At 42.7% G+C, this 20,291-nt stretch overlaps 1 protein-coding gene across 3 annotated transcripts in view; it reads right to left on the bottom strand.

The window, feature by feature from the left end:
* The window catches only part of ube3c (ubiquitin protein ligase E3C), a 117,966-nt gene that overhangs the window by 20,598 nt on the left and 77,077 nt on the right, over positions 1-20,291 (bottom strand). For all 3 annotated transcript variants that reach the window (XM_078424867.1, XM_078424884.1, XM_078424876.1), the window contains exons 20-21: positions 5,831-6,043; positions 153-341 (exon numbers count right to left, since the gene is read on the bottom strand). In XM_078424867.1, coding sequence (XP_078280993.1) covers positions 153-341; positions 5,831-6,043 — 402 coding nt within the window. The remainder of the gene's footprint in view (positions 1-152; positions 342-5,830; positions 6,044-20,291) is intronic.

Genomic DNA, 20,291 nt, shown 5'->3' with positions numbered 1-20,291 from the left:
AAATACACTAAGTTTCTTCTATCAGAAGCCAATAAAGATTTCTCATGATTCAGGCAAAAATAAATGATATAAAAGGTCAAGTATGGTTTACCTGAACTTCTTTCTCATGGTGCAGGCAAAAATAAATGATAGGAAGTTCAAGTATGGTTTACCTGAAGCTCTTGTTGGTCAAACATCCTCAGCCACTCCAAGTTCACAACATTTGCCACACCCTGTCTGAATGCAAGGCAGTGTGGTCGAATCTGCTTGTTAAGCCTGTAGTCAGCAACAAGATGGATGTAGGCTATCCTGTTGGCACTGTTCACAGGAATATCCTTTCCACCTAGTTTCAGTTCCACCACCTGCATGCAAAAGGATCACAGTTAAAATTATGGAGAAGTATTTTAGCATTCAGTATCCAAGTGCTGTACTACATTTCATTTGCCTTCTAGTTTGGGAATATATTTTCTCCTTCAGCAAATGTTTATGAAGCTTGTATTTTAAATGTAAAATTGATATTTCCAATTCTCTGTAATTGGCTTTTCTGTACCAAAGCCTTGTAAGACCATCTATCGTCAAAAAAGTGGTAGAAATATATTTAGTGTCAAAGAACTAATTGTACAGCGTAACAATAATGCTTTTATACCATGGAAGTTCTAGTTGGATAAAGAAATAGGATAATTTATTACGTGTGTCATTCACCCACTGCATTGGTTTCATCTGTCAGACCTGTTACAGGTCTTTAAGTAAACATCCAATACAAGAGTTCCTGCCTCTCCCAACATTTTAAGCTGTGCTGTCACTGAGTGAAGATTTATTTTGTCATCTCCTCCTCAGCCTTCTATCAATTATTATAAATGCATCGTAGATGGATTTGCCCTCAATGCATGGAAAACATTTTCTTATTTACTTTGTCTGTGCCATCACGTAATTTTACACACTTCAACTAAACCTCCACTCTGTCACCAGTTCCAAGCAAAATAAACCCAGCTTTTTTCAAACTTTCCTCTTGGCTAAAAACTTTTATTCCTGGCAACATTCCTATATATTTAATCTGTATCCTACAATCAAATTAATCACATCTTAGCTGTGAAATAGTGAGTGGACCTATAAGGGGTACTTACAATGTGTTTAGTCTAACTGGTGTCGTCTACTGTTCTTGCAAAAGATCCCCGTTATATTTTGTATGTCAACATATATAAGAAAACATCCCGAATGCCTTTTTAAAAATCAAGTTTGAAAAATATTTCACGTTGAGCATATGCTCTGCTATGTTCAAGATCCGTAAACATACGCTTCAAAGTGCCTTTGTTCCACACACAACTCAACAGCCATCCACTTGTATATTCCCTCATCTTGTTTCACTTTTGAACAGACTATCCCATACTTCTCAGGATAACATTTCATGTGCCACCTCTGCCCAACTGACCCGACCACCTTCTCCATCCTACACTCAAAGGTCTTCCTTACGGAACACCCACATGGCCGCTTATTGTATCACGTAAAAACATTTTCTTTATGTCCCTGCCTTTAAGTCTAATATATTAAAAAATGTAAGAGATCAAGTACGAAATCTTCTGGAACCACACTGGTGACAGCCTTCCCGTCACAGAAAACACATGCCAATCACTAGTAAGATCTGAAGAAACCCTTTGTTTCCTGCCACAGAGCCAATTTCAGATGCAATTTGGCACTCTCACTTGGATTTCATGGTCATTTACATTTTTGACCAGCCAGTCAGCCAGCCTTCATCAAAATCCATGTCAGGTATATCAAAGGCACTGCCTTCATCATTATTCCTTTCTTTGCTTAAAATAAATTAAATCCAGGACATTCCAAAAAGCCGGACACATTTCCTGAACAAATCTATTCGGAATGTCCTTGATAGATTTGCCTCTTTAAATTAAAATTTATTCTGGCCCCCGAGAATTGATTCAAATGATTTGCCAAAGTTGAACCAACTTTTCTGTAAATATTTCCTTTCCCTTCTTTAAAATAATGACACGATGCTGGTAACTCTCCAATTCCATTGGCATCATTAAAAGCCAGGAAGAATTGAAACATTGCACTTCATGCCACCATAACATACCACCCCGCTTCTTTTATTTGACTGAGCATTTCATCTGGATTTGGTTACAAATATGCTGGTCTGCAAAATCTTTTATGTCTATCCAGTAATTCATGTTCATTGACGAAGTGTAAAATCAGAATCATCCCCTCTTCTGTGAAGACAAAGACAATTTTTTCAAGAACGGACCCCTATCTTTGCCTCCACATTTAGGTTACCTTTTCAGTCCCTTACTCTTTCCTCAGTTGTCCCCTTGCTCTATGTACTTCAAAAACATCATTGGATCTTCTATGATTTAACTTGCCTTGATACCATTAACTTTCCTTATACCCATTATACCCAGCAGAATGGGTATAATTTATTTTTCTCATTCTGTTCCTACATTTTCTATACTTTTCTAGACTTTCTGCAACATGAAGTTCTGTCTGAGATGCTTTTTTCCCCCCCTGCAGCTTGCCATCTATGGTCCTTATTAAAGCAACCCCACATTTTTCTCCTTGAATACAAATACCTCTCATTGCTGCAAGACATATCTTAATTTGGATATATTTTCAAAAAGTTACCGCCAATGTGAATATGATTATGCAAATCTGGAAACCTGTACTCAATTTACTATGTTGACCTCAAATTTCAATATTTATGCATTAAGAGATATTTATCCATTTGAGGTTGGAAACATTTGTGGAAAAAAGGAAGCTCACCACAAGCCAAATTAACTTTGAATTATATGAATCAGAATTATTTTCAGTGCCATAAAGATAAAAATTAGCAGGCCATTCAGTCTTCAAATAGTTTTTTATATAGTTAATCTCCATCTCAAAACCTGCTCTCTCCATATATTTTACAGAATAATAACAATCAATTATTTAAACGATTCATCAGGTGGACAATGGGACCATCATTCTTGATAGAAATTAACCCTTGGCTCAATGGAGCAATATAATTAAAATTCAATGCACATATTTTTAGAGTTGACAGGTTTTCTCGATTTGTTAATACATAGATTAGTTAGCTCATCCCCAACCAGGGTACAAAAGTCCAATCTTGTTACACAAGTGTAAATTTTCAAGAATTAAAAAGTGATTTACTGGCATAGTTGATGCGAGGCTGCTATTCCAAGAGGAGAAATGGCTCTGGTATGGTGTTTAAAACCATGTAGTGTTTAGATAAGAGCACCAGAAAAGAAAATAATTTGCAAGGCAACAACTGAAGGGCTGTTATTGAGAAGGCACAGACACAAGTGATTGCGAATTGAACCAGAGATTTAACCAAGGAAACAATATTTTTAATGCCATCACTCGTTTATAATTAGAATGTAGATACAAACAACTGCAGATTCTAATTAATACACAAAAGAACACCTAGTGCTGGAGTAACTCAGTGAGTTAGGCAGTATCTCTGGAGAACTGAAATAGGTGATGTTCCAGATTGAGACCCTTCTTCAGTCTGAAGAGATGCTGTCTGACCCGCTGGGTAACTCCAGCTTTTTTGGGTCTTTCTTATGCTGAGTTACTCCAGCACTTTGGAATTGAAATGCGCTAGGTGTACTGCCTCCCTTGTACCAGCATCAAAGGATGTATAAAGAACACAAAAAAGGAGGAGATTAAGCAGCCGGAGGTCGTAATCCTTTTTGCTACTAACAAAATCAGTGAGAAGTGATAGGGCTCTGCAAAAGGAATTCAAGGAATTGGGTTGAAGTTGATATGCAGGATCTGTGAGGTTGTATGGAAAATAGCAGAAGAATGTTTGGCTAAAGAGCTCGGAGGGAGGACTACAGATTTTCAATCATTGGGATTTGGGGCAGGGGAGACCTGCACAAGGACGAGTTCCACATGAACTGGAGGACCAGCAACATCCTTTCAGGGAGGGGGTGGCAACTAGAATGACAATGCAGTCGGTAGAAGATAAAACAGGCAAGTCCAGTGGAAAAAGTAGGCAGATATAGGAATTGGAGCATGGAAGGGTCATCTGGAACAGTAGTTAAACTAGAGAAGTGTGGATTAGCACATGGGACTTCAATATTGTTGCAATGATGGAAACATGGTTGGGACAAAGGCAAGTCTGGCAGCACACTTGCCTTTTAGGCAATAAGGCAATATATAGAGTGGTTTCCAAAATTCTATTTGAGTATATATAGAGTGCAATATATAGAGTGGTTTCCAAAGGAGAAGGGTTTTTTGCAATGCTGAACAGAAAGAGCATTATGTCAGTACTCAGGAAGAATATCTGGAGGATTGGCCAGAGATTACACCAGTAGATTAAGAAAGAAGTGGTCATTTTAATGGGGTTATACTATAGGCCTCCCAATTGTCAATGGGCTTATGGTATGCTTGCCTTTGTAGGCCGAGACATTAAGTATAAGACTACACGCTTCTCTTGCACAAAATGTCAGTTTGACAACACGTAGTGTACAATTTTGGTTGTCATTCTACAGGAAGGAGGTGGTAGCAGAGAAATTGCAGATGACATTCACCAAGATGTTGTCTTGAATGAAGGCTGTAGTTATAAGGAGAGATGGGGTGGGTTTATTATCAGTGGAATGTAGGAAGCTGAAGGCTGACCTTGTAGAGGTTTATAATATTATGAAAGTATAGATAAGAAGATAATCAGAATCCTTTTGCCTGGGCAGAGGTCTAGAACTAGAGGACACAAGTTTAAGGTGAAAGGGGAGAAATTTGAAAGAAGATTTGAGGGATTTTTTCCCCCACAAATTCATGACTATATGGAATGAGTGGCCAGAGGTAGTGGTAGAGGCAGATACAATTGCAACAAGTAGAGGGAAAAATGCTTTAACATACAGGTTTAAAATTCCTGTCATTGTAGAGTAAAGCAATGGCATGATTTACACAGGTTAAAGAAAATACTGAATAGCAATCACATAGGTTTATTTCAATTTTAAGCGCAACAGGTAAAGTTTGTTTCAGGAATTATGCTTTCCGTCCAATGAAATACATTTTCATGAAAATTTTGCTTGAACTAATCTTTTACTCAATAAATTTCACTTGCACATTCTGAATTACCAATATCAAACATCAAAGGTCAAGGCCACCATAATTACAGGCCTATTCAAACACCAAAGCCTTGCCTTTTTGTTTTCAAACACTGTGTGTGGATACAAGCTGAAAGGTCAAATTCAAATTACTTAAAAGTCAAGAGTCATAAAGAGAGATAGCATGGAAACAGGCCTTTGTCTTGAGTTAGCACTGACCACTAACTATCCATTTACATGTCATTCAATATTAATCCCATTTAATATTCTCCAACATTGGCAGAAATCCCCCACCCCACAGGAAGAATGGGCAATCTCCAGACAGCAACAAAGATCAGAGTTGCAACCAGTTCATCGGCTCTGTGAGAATGCAGGTCTATTAGTTGCACTATTGTGCTGCCCACATATGAACAGATAAAAATAAAACAAAAAAAATAGGTATGGGAATTGCAAAAACTGTCTGCAGCCCATTAATATGGTTGGAGCTCAAATTGCCTGATATCTGACAGCGGAAAGGGATAGTAACAAGAAAACACAAATACCATTGATAGCAGTTAATTGTGTGCACAATTACAGTAGATGCAGCCCATTGTTTTATATAGATATATAGATGTGTGTGTGTGTGTGTGTGTGTGTGTGTGTGTATGTGTAATATATTACACATTTCACATTTATTAACGTTCAAAAAACCTCTGCCAAAGTGGTGGACAAAGCTGAGCGCCATGAAGCTACTCTGCATAATCTACCTTGCCATCAGTTTTTGAATGGTGATTGAGAACATTTCTCGAACCTACCTGGGCCTCCCCAAGTTCATTGTTTACCACAGTAAAATTGAGACCAAGTTCTTCGACATCACCTTCATAGCTCTTCAGAAAGAGCAGGTTTTTGTACATTTCAGGATCCAGTGAGGCAAGGTGATGGATGTCAACATCTGCACTGGTGCCCAAGAGTTTTGACAGAAAGAAACTGGCAAAAGGAAGCTCTACCAACATGTTTTCATATAGGGCCTGCAATAAATAAAGAAAAGGAATTAACAATTCAACATCCCTTTTGTAATAAATAGTATTACAGCAAATAAACGGGAAAAGGTTTACAATCTTAGACATTCGGACATGTTAAGAGTTCATGACTTAAATCGTTAATTCTTCCTATATCTGCACATGCTATTTGACCTGCTGGGCCTTTTCTCTATTTGGTGCAGGGTACTTCATCTTCAGGGGTTGGCAGCAGTGCCACTTTGACCCTTTTACTGAACTAGTTTCATTGCAGAAATTAGCGGAACACTTAAACAAGAATATCAGTGCTCCATGGAATGGTTCACGTTAAGAATTCCACCTTGATACCAGCCGTCGTGGATGGCCAAGTGGAGGATTTTATTTAAATCAGCAATGATTTTGGGAGTCTTTCCCGCTCCTAAAATTAACTTTGAAGCAGAGTACAGAGCAAAATCCAGAAAAAATGGGAAGGATCTTCAAAACAAATCCTAGAGCTGCCACACTGCCCGCAACCCACGTAGCTTCCCATAAGCTATTAATCTGCATTATTTACACCATTTTAAGCCCCATTCTCGTAACCTGTAGTAAGGTGAAGATGACATTTTATAGTGTCCACATACATTAAGAAGAATGGAGGAAAACGCGCAAGATTCATATGCAATCTTGGAAGTTCAAAGAAAAAGGAACTTTTATTGGAATTACAAACCAAGCATGTGAGTATGATCTAAAGAGGAAATTTCAGAAGAACAGGAGCTCGAGAAGATATCTCTTTGAAAAAGATGTCTTGGCAATGGCAAGTTCTGTTCAAATAGATGGTGACGAAATGGTTTCCCCACAGCAAGTACCATGGTTGGAAGAAGCCAGGTATCTACTATGTTGTGCACCTGTATCGTGTCATGAACAGCTATGTTGGAAGAAGTAACAAAGCCAAGTGCGTATCGAGGATAGGAGAAGGCACCATGCACAGACATGAATGGCAGACACCAAGAGCAGCTAAATGTACCATTTTAGTCTATGGAGAGATGCTTATCTTTTGGCAATATGGAAAATTCAACCCAAGTTTCCTTCAAGGATTCCCTGAAGCAATTAGCTTTTCGAGATTAATTTTACCGACAATTGGAATTTCTTGCAACAGCATATTTTCAAAGTAAATAATGAAATTCCTGTTGATCTGAATGCTGGATTCCTGTATAAAACACGGTCACGAATCTTCAGCAAACTAGTTTTAGGTTGATTGGTACATTTATTGAGGTACAATGAAAAGCTTTGTTTTGCATGCTATCCAAACAGATCAAATATACCATACACAGATACAATAAATTACAATATGATACAGTTAACAATCTGTTTAGACTGTTCAGCATTTGAAACAATGGAGTAATTGTACAAAGAGAGATAGATCAAGGAAAAATGCTAATACAAGGACAAATAGAAAATCAGCATCCTTCGATCAGATTATTCCCTGTATAGACAGGAGAAAGACTGAAAGAAACACACCAGAAATCATACCTTTGATGCAATCCATTAGACTAAAACCAAAAAGAGAAATTTACAAGATAGGAGCAGCCTGCTTATCATGAAAATACCATGAAAGCAGAACTTAGAAATAGGTAGGAAAATAACTGCAGGTGCTGGTTCAAATCGAAGGTGGACACAAAATGCTGGAGCAACCCAGCGGTTCAGGCAGCATCTTTGGAGAGAAGGAATGGGTGACGTTTCGGGTCGAGACCCTTCTTCACACTGATGTAAGGGGAGGGGGTGGGACAAACAAAGATAGGATGTAGTAGGAGACAGGAAGACAGGGGGAGAACTAGGAAGGGGGAGGGTGTAGATCCATGTCTGGGAAGGGGGAGGGTGTAGTTCCATGTCTCCTAATCTGAGGAAAGACGTTCTTGCCTTAGAGGGAGTACAGAGAAGGTTCACTAGATTGATCCCTGGGATGGCGGGACTTTCATATGAGGAAAGACTGGATAGACTAGGTTTGTACTCGCTGGAATTTAGAAGACTGAGGGGGGATCTTATAGAAACATATCAAATTCTTAAGGGGTTGGAGAGGCTAGATGCAGGAAGATTGTTCCCGATGTTGGGGGAGTCCAGAACCAGGGGTCACAGCTTAAGGATAAGGGGGAAGTCTTTTAGGACTGAGATGAGAAAACATTTCTTCACACAGAGAGTGGTGAGTCTGTGGAATTCTCTGCCACAGAAGGTAGTTGAGGCCAGTTCATTGGCTATATTTAAGAGGGAGTTAGATTTGGCCCTTTTTGCTAAAGGGATCAGGGGGTATGGAGAGAAGGCAGGTACAGGTTACTGAGCTGGATGATCAGCCATGATCATATTGAATGGCGGTGCAGGCTCGAAGGGCCGAATGGCCTACTCCTGCACCTAATTTCTATGTTTTCTATGTTTTCTACTGTTGTGCATCCGGTCCATAATCCAGGCCGGGTTTTGTACTGCGTTATCCTGCGTTATCCTGGTGTTAGTTAGGAGACTATCCTGAGGGCTGGAGGTAACGGTAGCCAGCATCTGTACTGCCAATGATCTGCTAATAAAGGACTTATATACACTGGAGTGCCTCTGAATATACCCACTCACAAACATGGTGTCAGAAGTGGCCGTAATTTAGCTTTTTGAGTCGCCACCATTTGTTTCCTCAAGACTTTTGACGTCTCTAACCATGGCTGAATCTTTTCAGAAACCTGATCTACTTGTCTTCGACAGCAACATCGGTGAACGTTGGCGCACCTTCGAGGAGGATTACGATGTATTCATGGCTGCTGCACACCATGACAAGACTCCCCACGTACAAGCATCCATTCTCCTCAATCCAGCATGTTTGGAAGCAATCCGTCGGGCAAAACTGTTTGTTTACACTGAGGCTGTGCTGGATGTGGCTGGTGCAGTTACCACACCTGCCGAGAAGATTCATGACCCTGTGTGGCTTAAGAATACATTTCGGCAGCTGTGATCCACAGACTAACCTTATCATGGAACAGCACAAATTCTTTGCATGTGCCCAGAAACCGGGTGAGTCGGTTGAAGCCTATATAAACTCTTTGAAACACGCCGCGTCGAGTTGCAGATCAAGTCAAGTCAAATTTATTTGTCACATACACATACTCGATACTCGATTTGGTGACCTCTGTGATGAACTCACAAGAGACAGGCTGGTGTGTGGTATCACCAATGACAAATTGAGAAGGGACCTTCTGCATGATTGCGATCTGACTCTAGCTAAAGCGATCAGCACCTGTCGGATTTATGAATTGACAGATGTCCACTCAAAAACTTTGAGTGTCGTGCCTCAGCCTGTTTTCCGCATTGACTCGACAGGACCATATATCAGAAAGGAACATCGACCGTTCAAAGTGACACTAGCCCAGCCTGGCAGGTCTGGCATAAGATTTGTTAACGATTGCACTAATTGTGGTTACTCTCATATAGCCAAACGGGAGAACTGCCCGGCTTTTGGACAGATTTGTCATGGTTGCAAACGAAGAAATCATTTCTGGAAATGCTGCAGAAGTTCCAATACGATTGAGACAAAACAAGCTGTACATCTGATACACCCGGAGCCTTCACACGACTTATCTGATAGTGATACTATAAACTTTCCAGAGAGTATGCTTTCAGTGGATGGAGTTCGCCTCAATACACACTTAACGCCAGTTAATTAAACACAAAGATTTTATGGTCACATTAAAGATAAACAATGTGCCTGTTGTTGTGAAGATAGACACAGGTGCGGCATGCAATGTCATATCTCATGCCGAGTTTTCAAGGCTTCGCAGAGCTGAAGAATGAAAAACATGCGACACAATCCTCACAGCATACGGGGGAACAAAGTGCTTCCTCTTGTTCCTCTTGGAGTGGTGGAGCTACAGTGCCACCTCGCGGCACAATCGTACAATTTGCAATTCTACGTCGTTGATCGCACAGTCGTGCCACTCCTTGGCATTGATGCATGTATCGACATGGGACTGGTTTCATTCGGCAAGGCCGTGCATCAGCTTGCGCCAGTCCCAGACTCCACATTACGTATCCTCACGGACTACAAGGATCTCTTCAGCGACGAACTGGGCAGGCTGCCTGTCATATACACAATGACTATTGACCCGGTTGTGAGACCCGTGGTCCGCCCTGCTCATCACATCCCAGTCGCCATGCGAGACCAGGTTAAGGCAGAGCTCGACAGGATGGAAGCTCTGGGAGTTATTACTCCTGTTACGGAGCCCACTGACTGGGTGTCCTCGATGGTGGCCGCCACCAAGAACAAGAAGCAGGAGATACATATATGCATCAACCCAAGGGATTGAAACACGACCTCAAGCGACCTTATCACCCGATGCGCACTGTGGAGGAGGTGGCCGCACACATGGGCAAGGCGACAATGTTCTCTGTTCTCGACGCCGACCTCGTTCTGGCAAATTACCCTGGACCACAAATCATCTCTGCTCACTACTTTCAGCACATCCTTCGGACGGTACAGATTCTTGCGGATGCCGTTCAGGATTAACGCGGCCAGTGAAGTGTTTCAAAGCTCTATGGAGCAGCTCTTCGACAGATACCCCTGTGCGATTGTTGTCGATGACATTATCTTGGTGGGTAAGAACATGCAGGAGCACGATGTTAACTTAAGGAAGGTACTCAATCGTGCCAGGGAGGTACATTTAAAACTCAACCCCAACAAGTGCAGGTTCCGTGTCAAGAAGGTGAACTATGTGGGACATGTTTTCACCAGTGAGGGCCTCAAGGCTGATCCTAAGACAGCAGCCATCAAGTGAGATGGCAGTACCGACTGACGTCACCAGCCTGCAGAGGTTCCTGGGCATGGTGAACTATCTTGACAAGTTTATTCCTCACTTTAGCGAACTCTCCGCTCCACTGCGAGTTTATTCACAAAGACATTGCATGGACGTGGCATGAGCAACAACAGCGAGCTTTTGACACTCTCAGACACCTGATGTCGTGTCCTCCCACCCTAGCATGTTTTGACGTCAATCGACCAGTTACGCTGACCTGTGACGCATCCCAGTACGGCCTCGGCACTGCGTGCCTGCAGGATGGCCAGCCCATTGCTTATGCCTCAAGAACCATGACCGGACGCGGAGACACGCTACGCACAAATCGAGAAAGAACTGTTGGCGGTTGTCTCCGCGTGCAAAAAGTTCAAAGACTACATTTTGGGCAAGACTGATCACCAACCACTGATTTCCATACTGAACAAACCACTCCATGCTGCCCCGGCGAGACTGCAATGGATGCTGCTGCGTCTCCAAAAATACGACATTGCACTCATTTACAAACCCGGCAAGGACATGCACCTGGCTGACACCTATAACGAGCATGCTGCCGAGAAGGATTGTTTTGACGTAATGATGGTCGATCATCTCCCCTCGTCTTGTCTGGACATGTTAGTGGCACACACGGCGGAGGACGACACGTTGCAGTCACTCGCGTCCGTCATTCGACACGGTTGGCCGAGCAAGTTACATATGTTACCGCTCTCTGTACAGCCGTATTTCCCCGTTAGAGACGAGCTGGTTATCGAGAAAGGGTCATTATGAAAGGCCACAAAGCGGTGATCCCTGCCTCACTACGGCAGCAGTACTTTGACGCAATACATAGGGGCCACCCTGGCACTGAGGCAACGGTTCAGCGAGCGCAAAGTATGTTTTTCTGGCCTGCTATGTCTGACTACCTGCACCAGAGGGTGCAATCAAGTGCAGTATGTAACAGCTTGGCCCCGCATCAGCAAATGGAACCGCTTTTGCACCCGGTTCCTGATTTACCCTGGTCCTCTGTTCCCACTGACATTTTTGAGTGGCGTGGCAATCAACATCTGGTCCTGGTAGATTCCTAGTGGTTTGAGATCGATTTGCTCCGCACAATTTCCTCAGCGGCGATAATTCAAAAACTGGCAAGACATTTCTCGGTCCATGGGTCTCCTCACACCCTAATGTCCGATAATGCTGGTCAATTTACCAGTTAGTGTTTCAAGGACTTTGCTACGCGCTGGGATTTTAAACACATCACCGGCAGCCCGGAGTATCCACAGTTGAACGGGCTAGCCGAGAGGGCTGTCCGTACTGCCAAACAGGTCATGGAGAGATCCAGAAGAGCCGGGTCCGATGTATTCCTGGACCTCCTCAATCTCCGTGGTGTTTCACCGGTGATGGGTTCGCCGGCCCAACGTTTGATGTCCAGACAAACGCGTACCACCCTTCCTGTTGCAAGACACCTGCTGCAGCCCCGTGTTCACGAGCCCCAATCTGTTCAGGCTCAGCTGCAACATAAACGGCAGATCCAGAAGGCGTATTACGACAGGTCTAGCCGACCTCTCCAGCCTTTGTCGGAGGGTCAGATGGTCCCTCTGCAGACCCAGAAGGGTCATGATCGCCTGGGCGTAGTTAGTGGGACCTGCTAGATGCCACGGTCCTATCTTGTCCAATCGGAAGGAGGAACCTACCGGGGGGACAGAAAACACCTTCTACCGGTGAATGAGCCGGTGCCATCTCATCCGCGTCCGCATGGCTACACGCAGATGGCAGGTTACAGACCGATGGAGGCTAGGCGTCGGCAGACCACAAACTGGTCTTTACACCAACAAAGGAGTCGCTGGTGCCGGTGATGGAATCACCCATAAAATCGCCTATACAGTCACCCGTGACATCACAGGTGCAGACTCCAGTGCAAAAGGCTGTTGCGAGACCAGTGCCGTTTGAACCATCACCTACGGTGCTGCCACCGACAATGGGTACGGCGGAGGGCCTGTATCATACTCGTGCAGGACAGGTCTGTTGGGAGGATAATTTGTTGTATACGACGGCTGATGGGGTGGAAGGCGAGGACAAGGGGGACTCTATCCTTGTTACGAATGGGGAGAGGGGGAACAAAAGCGGAGCTACGGGATAGAGAGGAGACCCTAGTGAGAGCCTTATTTTTAATGGAAGAGGGGAACCCTCGTTTCCTAAAGAAAGAGGACATCTCTGATGCCCTAGTATGAAACACCTCATCCTTGACACAGATGCGGTGTAGACAGAGGAATTGGGAGTAGGGGATAGACTTTTTACAGGAGACGGGGTGGGAAGAAGTGTAGTCAATATAGCTGTGGGAGTCAGCAGGTTTGTAGTAGATGTCGGTCACTAGTCTGTCTCCTGTGATGGAGATGGTGAGATGCAGAAACGGTAGGGAGATGTCGGAGATGGTCCAAGTATATTTAAGAGCAGGATGGAAATTAGTGGTGAAATAGGTTTTCAGAGCTCTGGTCAATCTTTTAACTATATCAATGTTCAGATCTGTTTACAATGCTTTTCGTGCCTAGTCCTACAGTTATGCATAGCTGATCCCGTTCATACCCATCAGCTGCGGCTGATTTCAAGCTTACTGGTGACAAATTAGCACGGGTTCGATCCTGAATACTGGTGCTTGTCTGTACAGAGTTTGTACGTTCTCCCCATGACATGCGTGGGTTTTCTACGGGTGCTCCGATTTCCTCCCACATTTCAAAGACATACAGGTTTATAGGTTAAATGGCTTGGTATAATTGTAAATTGTCCCAAGTGTGTGTAGGATAGTGTTAATGTACGGGATTGTTGGTCTAAGTGGGTCAAAGGGCCTTTTTCCGTGCTGTATCTCTAAGCTAAACTACAATTCCACTGCTGCCGAAGATAGACACAAAATGCTGGAGTAACCCTCCAGCATTTTGGGCCAATCTTCGGTGTTAATCAGCATCTGCAGTTCCTTCCTACACGTTCCACTACTGACAATGGCCCACCGCACCTCATCGATACACCAGTTGGAGTCGCTGAATCGACAACAATCTGCTTCACCTGGTATGTAATTACAACTTTGAGCATGATGGAGACTGGCTTAATTGCGGAAATGAGGCTATTACCGTCTCAAGGATAGGGCATCCTCCTATTGTTATGAGCTGGCTTCCTGTGCGTTGCCAGTTATCCATAATTACCTAGGGATGAATTTCCACCTGACTAATATGCAGGTTGGTCAGTTTCCACATACACTGTGTCTAATAATTCCCATCAATTGTGCACATAGTGCCTCTCAACCTTAAATTTTCTTCCCTTTATATCTCTGCTGCTAGGAAACTTGGAAAATAGTTTAAAAAAGAAAACCTGAAACTTGTCTTTTTAGATGCCGTCCAGTAACATTTCTTAATACCTTGCATGACATCTATGATGTTTTTAAATACTGACTACTCTTTAGTTGTTGAACTCCACAAGAGGACAAGTACAAATTAAGAATTGTTTCTCTGTTCAATTTTGCATTTATCTGTTTGTCTTTAGACTTCAGAGATACAGCGTGGAAACAGGCCCTGCGGCCCACCAGGTCCGTGCCATCCAGAGATCACCTCGTACATTAACACTATCCTACACATGAGGGACAATTTACAGTTTGACCAAAGCCAATTTGTGGGAGGAAACCAGAGCATCCGGATAAAACCCATGCATGCGGTCACAGGGAGAACGTACAAACTCCGTATGGATGGTGCCCGTAATCAGGATCGAACCTGGATCTCTGGCACTGTAAGGCAGCAACTCTACTGCTGCTCCACTGTGCCTCCAACTGTGGTCTTGTTTTCTCAGTGTCCCAGTAGCTTTCAGTTCTTCTGCAATATACATTCACAATGTTTGTTATTTTTCAATTCCCCTAACAACCTTCGACAGCTTCTCTTTTACACGTTATTTGAAATTCTTTTGAAGTAACTTGTTTCCAGTCCAGCAGTGGGCTCTGCCATGACTATCGCGAGACTTCTCACTTTATTGATGATCACAGACTGATGCTTCCAAATGAGAGACTTGTGGATTTGTCACAGTTGGTGGAGCAGGCAGATAGCTTGGCATAGACAATAGACAATAGGTGCAGGAGTAGGCCATTCAGCCCTTCGAGCCAGCACCGCCATTCAATGCGATCATGGCTGATCACTCTCATTCAGTACCCCGTTCCTGCCTTCTCCCCATACCCCCTCACTCCGCTATCCTTAAGAGCTCTATCCAGCTCTCTCTTGAAAGCATCCAACGAACTGGCCTCCACTGCCTTCTGAGGCAGAGAATTCCACACCTTCACCACTCTCTGACTGAAAAAGTTCTTCCTCATCTCCGTTCTAAATGGCCTACCCCTTATTCTTAAACTGTGGCCCCTTGTTCTGGACTCCCCCAACAGTGGGAACATGTTTCCTGCCTCTAATGTGTCCAATCCCCTAATTATCTTATATGTTTCAATAAGACCGCCCCTCATCCTTCTAAATTCCAGTGTATACAAGCCTAATTGCTCCAGCCTTTCAACATACGACAGTCCCGCCATTCCGGGAATTAACCTAGTGAACCTACGCTGCACGCCCTCAATAGCAAGAATATCCTTCCTCAAATTTGGAGACCAAAACTGCACACAGTACTCCAGGTGCGGTCTCACCAGGGCCCGGTACAACTGTAGAAAGACCTCTTTGCTCCTATACTCAACTCCTCTTGTTATGAAGGCCAACATTCCATTGGCTTTCTTCACTGCCTGCTGTACCTGCATGCTTCCTTTCAGTGACTGATGCACTAGGACACCCAGATCTCGTTGAACATCCCCTCTTCCTAACTTGACACCATTCAGATAATAATCTGCCTTTCTATTCTTACTTCCAAAGTGAATAACCTCACACTTATCTACATTAAACTGCATCTGCCATGTATCCGCCCACTCACACAACCTGTCCAAGTCACCATGCAGCCTTATTGCATCTTCCTCACAATTCACACTACCCCCCCAGCTTAGCTGTGCTCCTTCATTATCTACTGTCTACTTCTGCATGAATCCAATTCATGGACTACAAGTTCTCAATGTCATCCCAAATGCTCTTCATCTTCACTTTGGGAACCCTTGGCTCACAACCTCAAAGATTTGGGGGTGAGGGGGATGGGAGGGGACGAGAGGGACTGGCTGGTCACTTTTTCCAAAGATTTGAGAACATCTTTGAATAATTTCCTCTACTTGGTAATCTCTTACTGTGACAATCAATTTCACAAATTTGTTGCTAGGCAAGCAAATGATACAACTTTTCCAATGGAGCCAGCTGAGCGTTGGGCCCTCAGTGATGAAGAGGTTTCGAGAGGGCATGGATAGATTCACTTAGAGCATTTGGAGATAGTGTTAGTGCTTTGATGTGCTACATTAAATTATCCAGAGTCTCAAAAGCAGAGTGGGGCAGGGATCATTGCTGCCCTGTAGACCATGGGCGCTGTAGCAGGTTGGAAGTCTTGATCTTGCTTTACCCTTTCCTCAGACAGTCAATGGCTGTACTGGCATACTGAAGGTGTTGATGAATTGTATTAGTTTTTGCCTTCACTGAGGTGCAACTCCTGAGCAATGGGAGGTGGTCCATATTTTCAAGGGTCTTATCTTGGTCCTTTGCTGGAGGGCCATGTTGTACAGCAAGGTCAGGTTGTAGAATGCCTTTGTTTTGCAGATGTTCAGTTCCCATCCTGTCACCTAATTCAGGGAACAAGTCAACGATGGCTTGGAGCCTCAGAAAACAAGATGACACGGTTATCTGTATACCACCAAGGTTTCGCGACCATAGTTCTTGAGTGGAGGTGACATAGGTTAAATAAGATGCTTGAGATCAAAAATATAGCTCTGAATCTGAATCTGTACTTCCACCAGTAAGCAGTCTTTTATCTGTCTCGTTCCAATCTTCATTCATATCTGAATGATTATGGGATCGGGATCTGAAACATCACCAAAACATTCCCTCCAGTGATGCTGTTTGACCAGCTGAGTTACTCCAGCATCTGTAGTTCCTCGTGTCTTCATTCACATCCACCCACTTGCACCTCTTCCAGACAGTTTAATTACAATTAACAAGCTTTCACTATTCTTTCAGCTGACACCTAAACATGTCAGAAGAAGAGTCCCAACCCAAATGTTGTCTGCCCATTCCCTCCACAGATGTTGCCTGACCTGCTGAGTTCCTCCAGCACTGTGTGTTTTACTCAAGATTCGTGCGTCTGCATTTTCTTGTGTCACCAAGACCACGTGTGTCTTTGTTTTTTCCACTCCTTTCCTCTCTTGCAACTTAAAACTTGTTTTCTGACTTTTCCAAGTTCAGGTGAAAGGTTGTTGTCCTGAAATGTTAACTCAGTTTATTTCTCCACAAAAGGCTGCCTGATCTGCTGGGCACCTTCAGCACTTTTTTTTTTTACTTAATATTTTAAAACTCCAATTTTTTTCTTTAAGAAAAGTCCTTTAATGGCAATGTGATGGTCCAAGTTATAAAAGGTGCACAAAAAGCAAGTCCTATCCTTTATCACTATGTGGTTTTGATATCTGTCAAAGAGTCAATGGAATGCAAAAGTAAATAGAAATTTAAGGATTGCAACTTTATTAAAACCTGCTGACTAGGCATTAAAGGTGAGCCACATGTAAAGTGAATTGCATCTTACAAAATACAAGATAAATCAACCAAACTGACCTGAAGGTCTTTCTAACTGTGAAACAGATCAAAATGCCATTACCACATATTTTGACTGCTTATTTATGCTCTGTCCAGCTGCCTGATTTAAAGCCAACAAAATGCAATCGCTACACAAACAGAATCAAGAATCATCTCTTAATGGAAAGTTTAATTGAGAAGTGACCAGCGACATGAGGTAATCCCTTCTGTTAAGATGGCTATAAAGACCTCAGTGCACTGAATCACACTAAACAATCACTGCACATGCATTAAAGTAAATTTGAATTAATTATGCTCCAATAAATATAGGTAGCAAGAAATCAATAGCGCCCTAAAAGGCCGTTTTTGCACAGACATGGAACGGTCAGTATTTACAATCCACGTCTTGTTTTTAATTATCAAAATATAATTTGTTTAGTTATGGACTTTGTATCTGACGTAGCTTTAAAGTAAATACTTCAAACAACTTAATTTTCACGCACTAAACTCTGTGCCACTTGTTCCACCCAACTAATAAAGCACAAGCTCGTTGGCACGGAGACACATTGGAATTTTTTCTATTGGCCACCTTAATATATTGCATCTCAATATGCACTCGCCAAAAGAAAATGAAGCTTTTAGTATTATTAGTTTTGTGTGAGGTAGATCATGCCTTGTGAATTTGATTAGGTTTTGACAATAACAACATTTAAAAGACATTTGGACAGGCACATGGATAGGAAAGCTTCAGATGTTTATGGATCATTTGTGGGAAAATGGGCCGAGCTTGGATGTGGCACCTTGGTCGCAATAGATGAGTTGGGCTGAAGGGCCTGTTTCCATGCTGCATGACTCTATGACTTTGGTGGGGAAATACAGATTAACACAAAGCTTTATAACAAGCTTTGTTGGGCAGCAACAAACTTTATTGGTGGCGCAGTGGTAGAGTTGCTGCCTCACAGCGAATATCGCGCCGTAGTCCCGGGTTCCATCCCGACTACGGGTGCTATCTGTACAGAGTTTGTATGTTCTTCCCGTGACTTGCGTGGGTTTTCTCCGAGATCTTTGGTTTCCTCCCACACTCCAAAGACGTACAGGTTTGTAGGTTAATTGGCTTGGTAAATATTAAAATTGTCCCTAGAAGGGTATAGGGGATTGTCAATGTGTGGGGATCGCTGGTCGGCGCGGACCTGGTGGGCCAAAAGGGCCTGTTTCCACGCTGTACCTCTAAACAAACAAAAAAACTAAACCAAGGATGAGACACATCCATTAATGTATTTACCAGAAGTCGTGACTGTGCATCATTAGTTGAAAAACTTTAACTTTTTTCAACCAAGTTTGAGTTTTTGTGGAGGAGGAACTTGTTCAATTGTGACAAAAAAACAACCCGGCTAAAGTCGCAACATTTAAGCAAAGTTATCCAACCATTGTTATTGAGACGACAAAATCTTTGTGAATTTCACAACTGCTACCATCTAACTTTTCTTTTGCAAATTGTGGAGAGGAACTTGCTCTTCATTTCTGGAGTAAAACCAATACTACTAAACAGCACATTTACTACATCGGTTGTTTAATTATATATAACTTTCTATCGTACTGAATAATTCTGTGTTGTTTCCATTGTCCTCTTGGCCATCAAGGGGATATTTATCTCATTACAATTACAAACTTTATGTAAGAGTATGCTGCGCTTTAAGGTAATGAGAGGAGATGTAATATTACTAATATGGCTAATTTTCAAAAATGTATCACGAGATTAGGATTAGGATGGAATTTTTCATCCTGTATGTTGCGAATATGATCGCAGTTTGATTTGGAATCACTAGCGTCAGAAATTGGACTAATGTACCTGTTCAAAGACTACCTTGTATCTGGTTCAAAAACAATGCCATGCTATTGCAGAACCCTTTCAGTTTCCTTCGCTACAAAGAAAAAAAATCCCTGCTTATCCAAACTCTCCCTGTAACTCAAGCCTGCAAGCCCAGGTAACATCCTGGGAAATCTCTTCTACACCCTTTCCAACTTAATGGCATCCTTCCTCGGGTTGGGAGACCAGAGCTGCACGCTCTAGTCTGTGTAATGTTGCATAGACAAATTAAAGAAAAAATGATAAAGGGAAGGCAGGCTAAAATGGCTAGTCCTGAAGCAGAGGGAAAGAAAGAGTGGTCCACATTTAATAGTGCCTTGTAGGCTGCAACATGCCGAAAAAATAAGTTAAGGTCTTGTTCCTCGAGTTTCCATTAGACTTTGTTGTAATGTGCAGGAGACTATTGAAGAGATCGGTGGGAATGGAAGAGGGATGGCAAATTAGAAGGCCAGGCAACCGGAAACTCAGAGTCACTCCTGCAGACTGAATGCAGTGGTTCAATAAAGCAATCATCCCATCAGTGATTGATTTCGCCAATGTGGATGTAAATTTTGAAAACCAAATAGGGGTGGAACATGAAGACCAAGGGAATTCTGTTCTTTCTGGGAGGAGAGGGGTTGAGAGCAAATGTACAGGAAATAAGCAGGATGTGGTCAAGAGGCTCTGTCTACTATGGTAAAAGGGAATCTACAATAACTTAAGGAAGATATTTAAAAAATACCCAAGCAGAATATTATCAGATCAAATATGATGGAGATGGATGAACAGAGAAAATGAAATGGTCCTTACAAAAGGAAGAGTGGGAGGAGGTATGGAGAATGATTTTGGCTAGCCTATTACCTGAGATGGAGACAGAGATCCAGAAATGGAATTGAAGAATAATTTTCATGTTAGCAATTGTGAACAAATGGCAATGTAGTAGAGCTATTAACCAACACGGGGATAACTGTTACACCTTA

The sequence above is a fragment of the Rhinoraja longicauda genome, chromosome 2, assembly GCF_053455715.1.
Source record: "Rhinoraja longicauda isolate Sanriku21f chromosome 2, sRhiLon1.1, whole genome shotgun sequence".
In the NCBI taxonomy this organism is placed as follows: domain Eukaryota; kingdom Metazoa; phylum Chordata; class Chondrichthyes; order Rajiformes; family Arhynchobatidae; genus Rhinoraja; species Rhinoraja longicauda.
The sequence above is the reverse complement of the archived record's forward strand: the minus strand, read 5'-3'. Positions and strand labels throughout refer to the sequence as shown.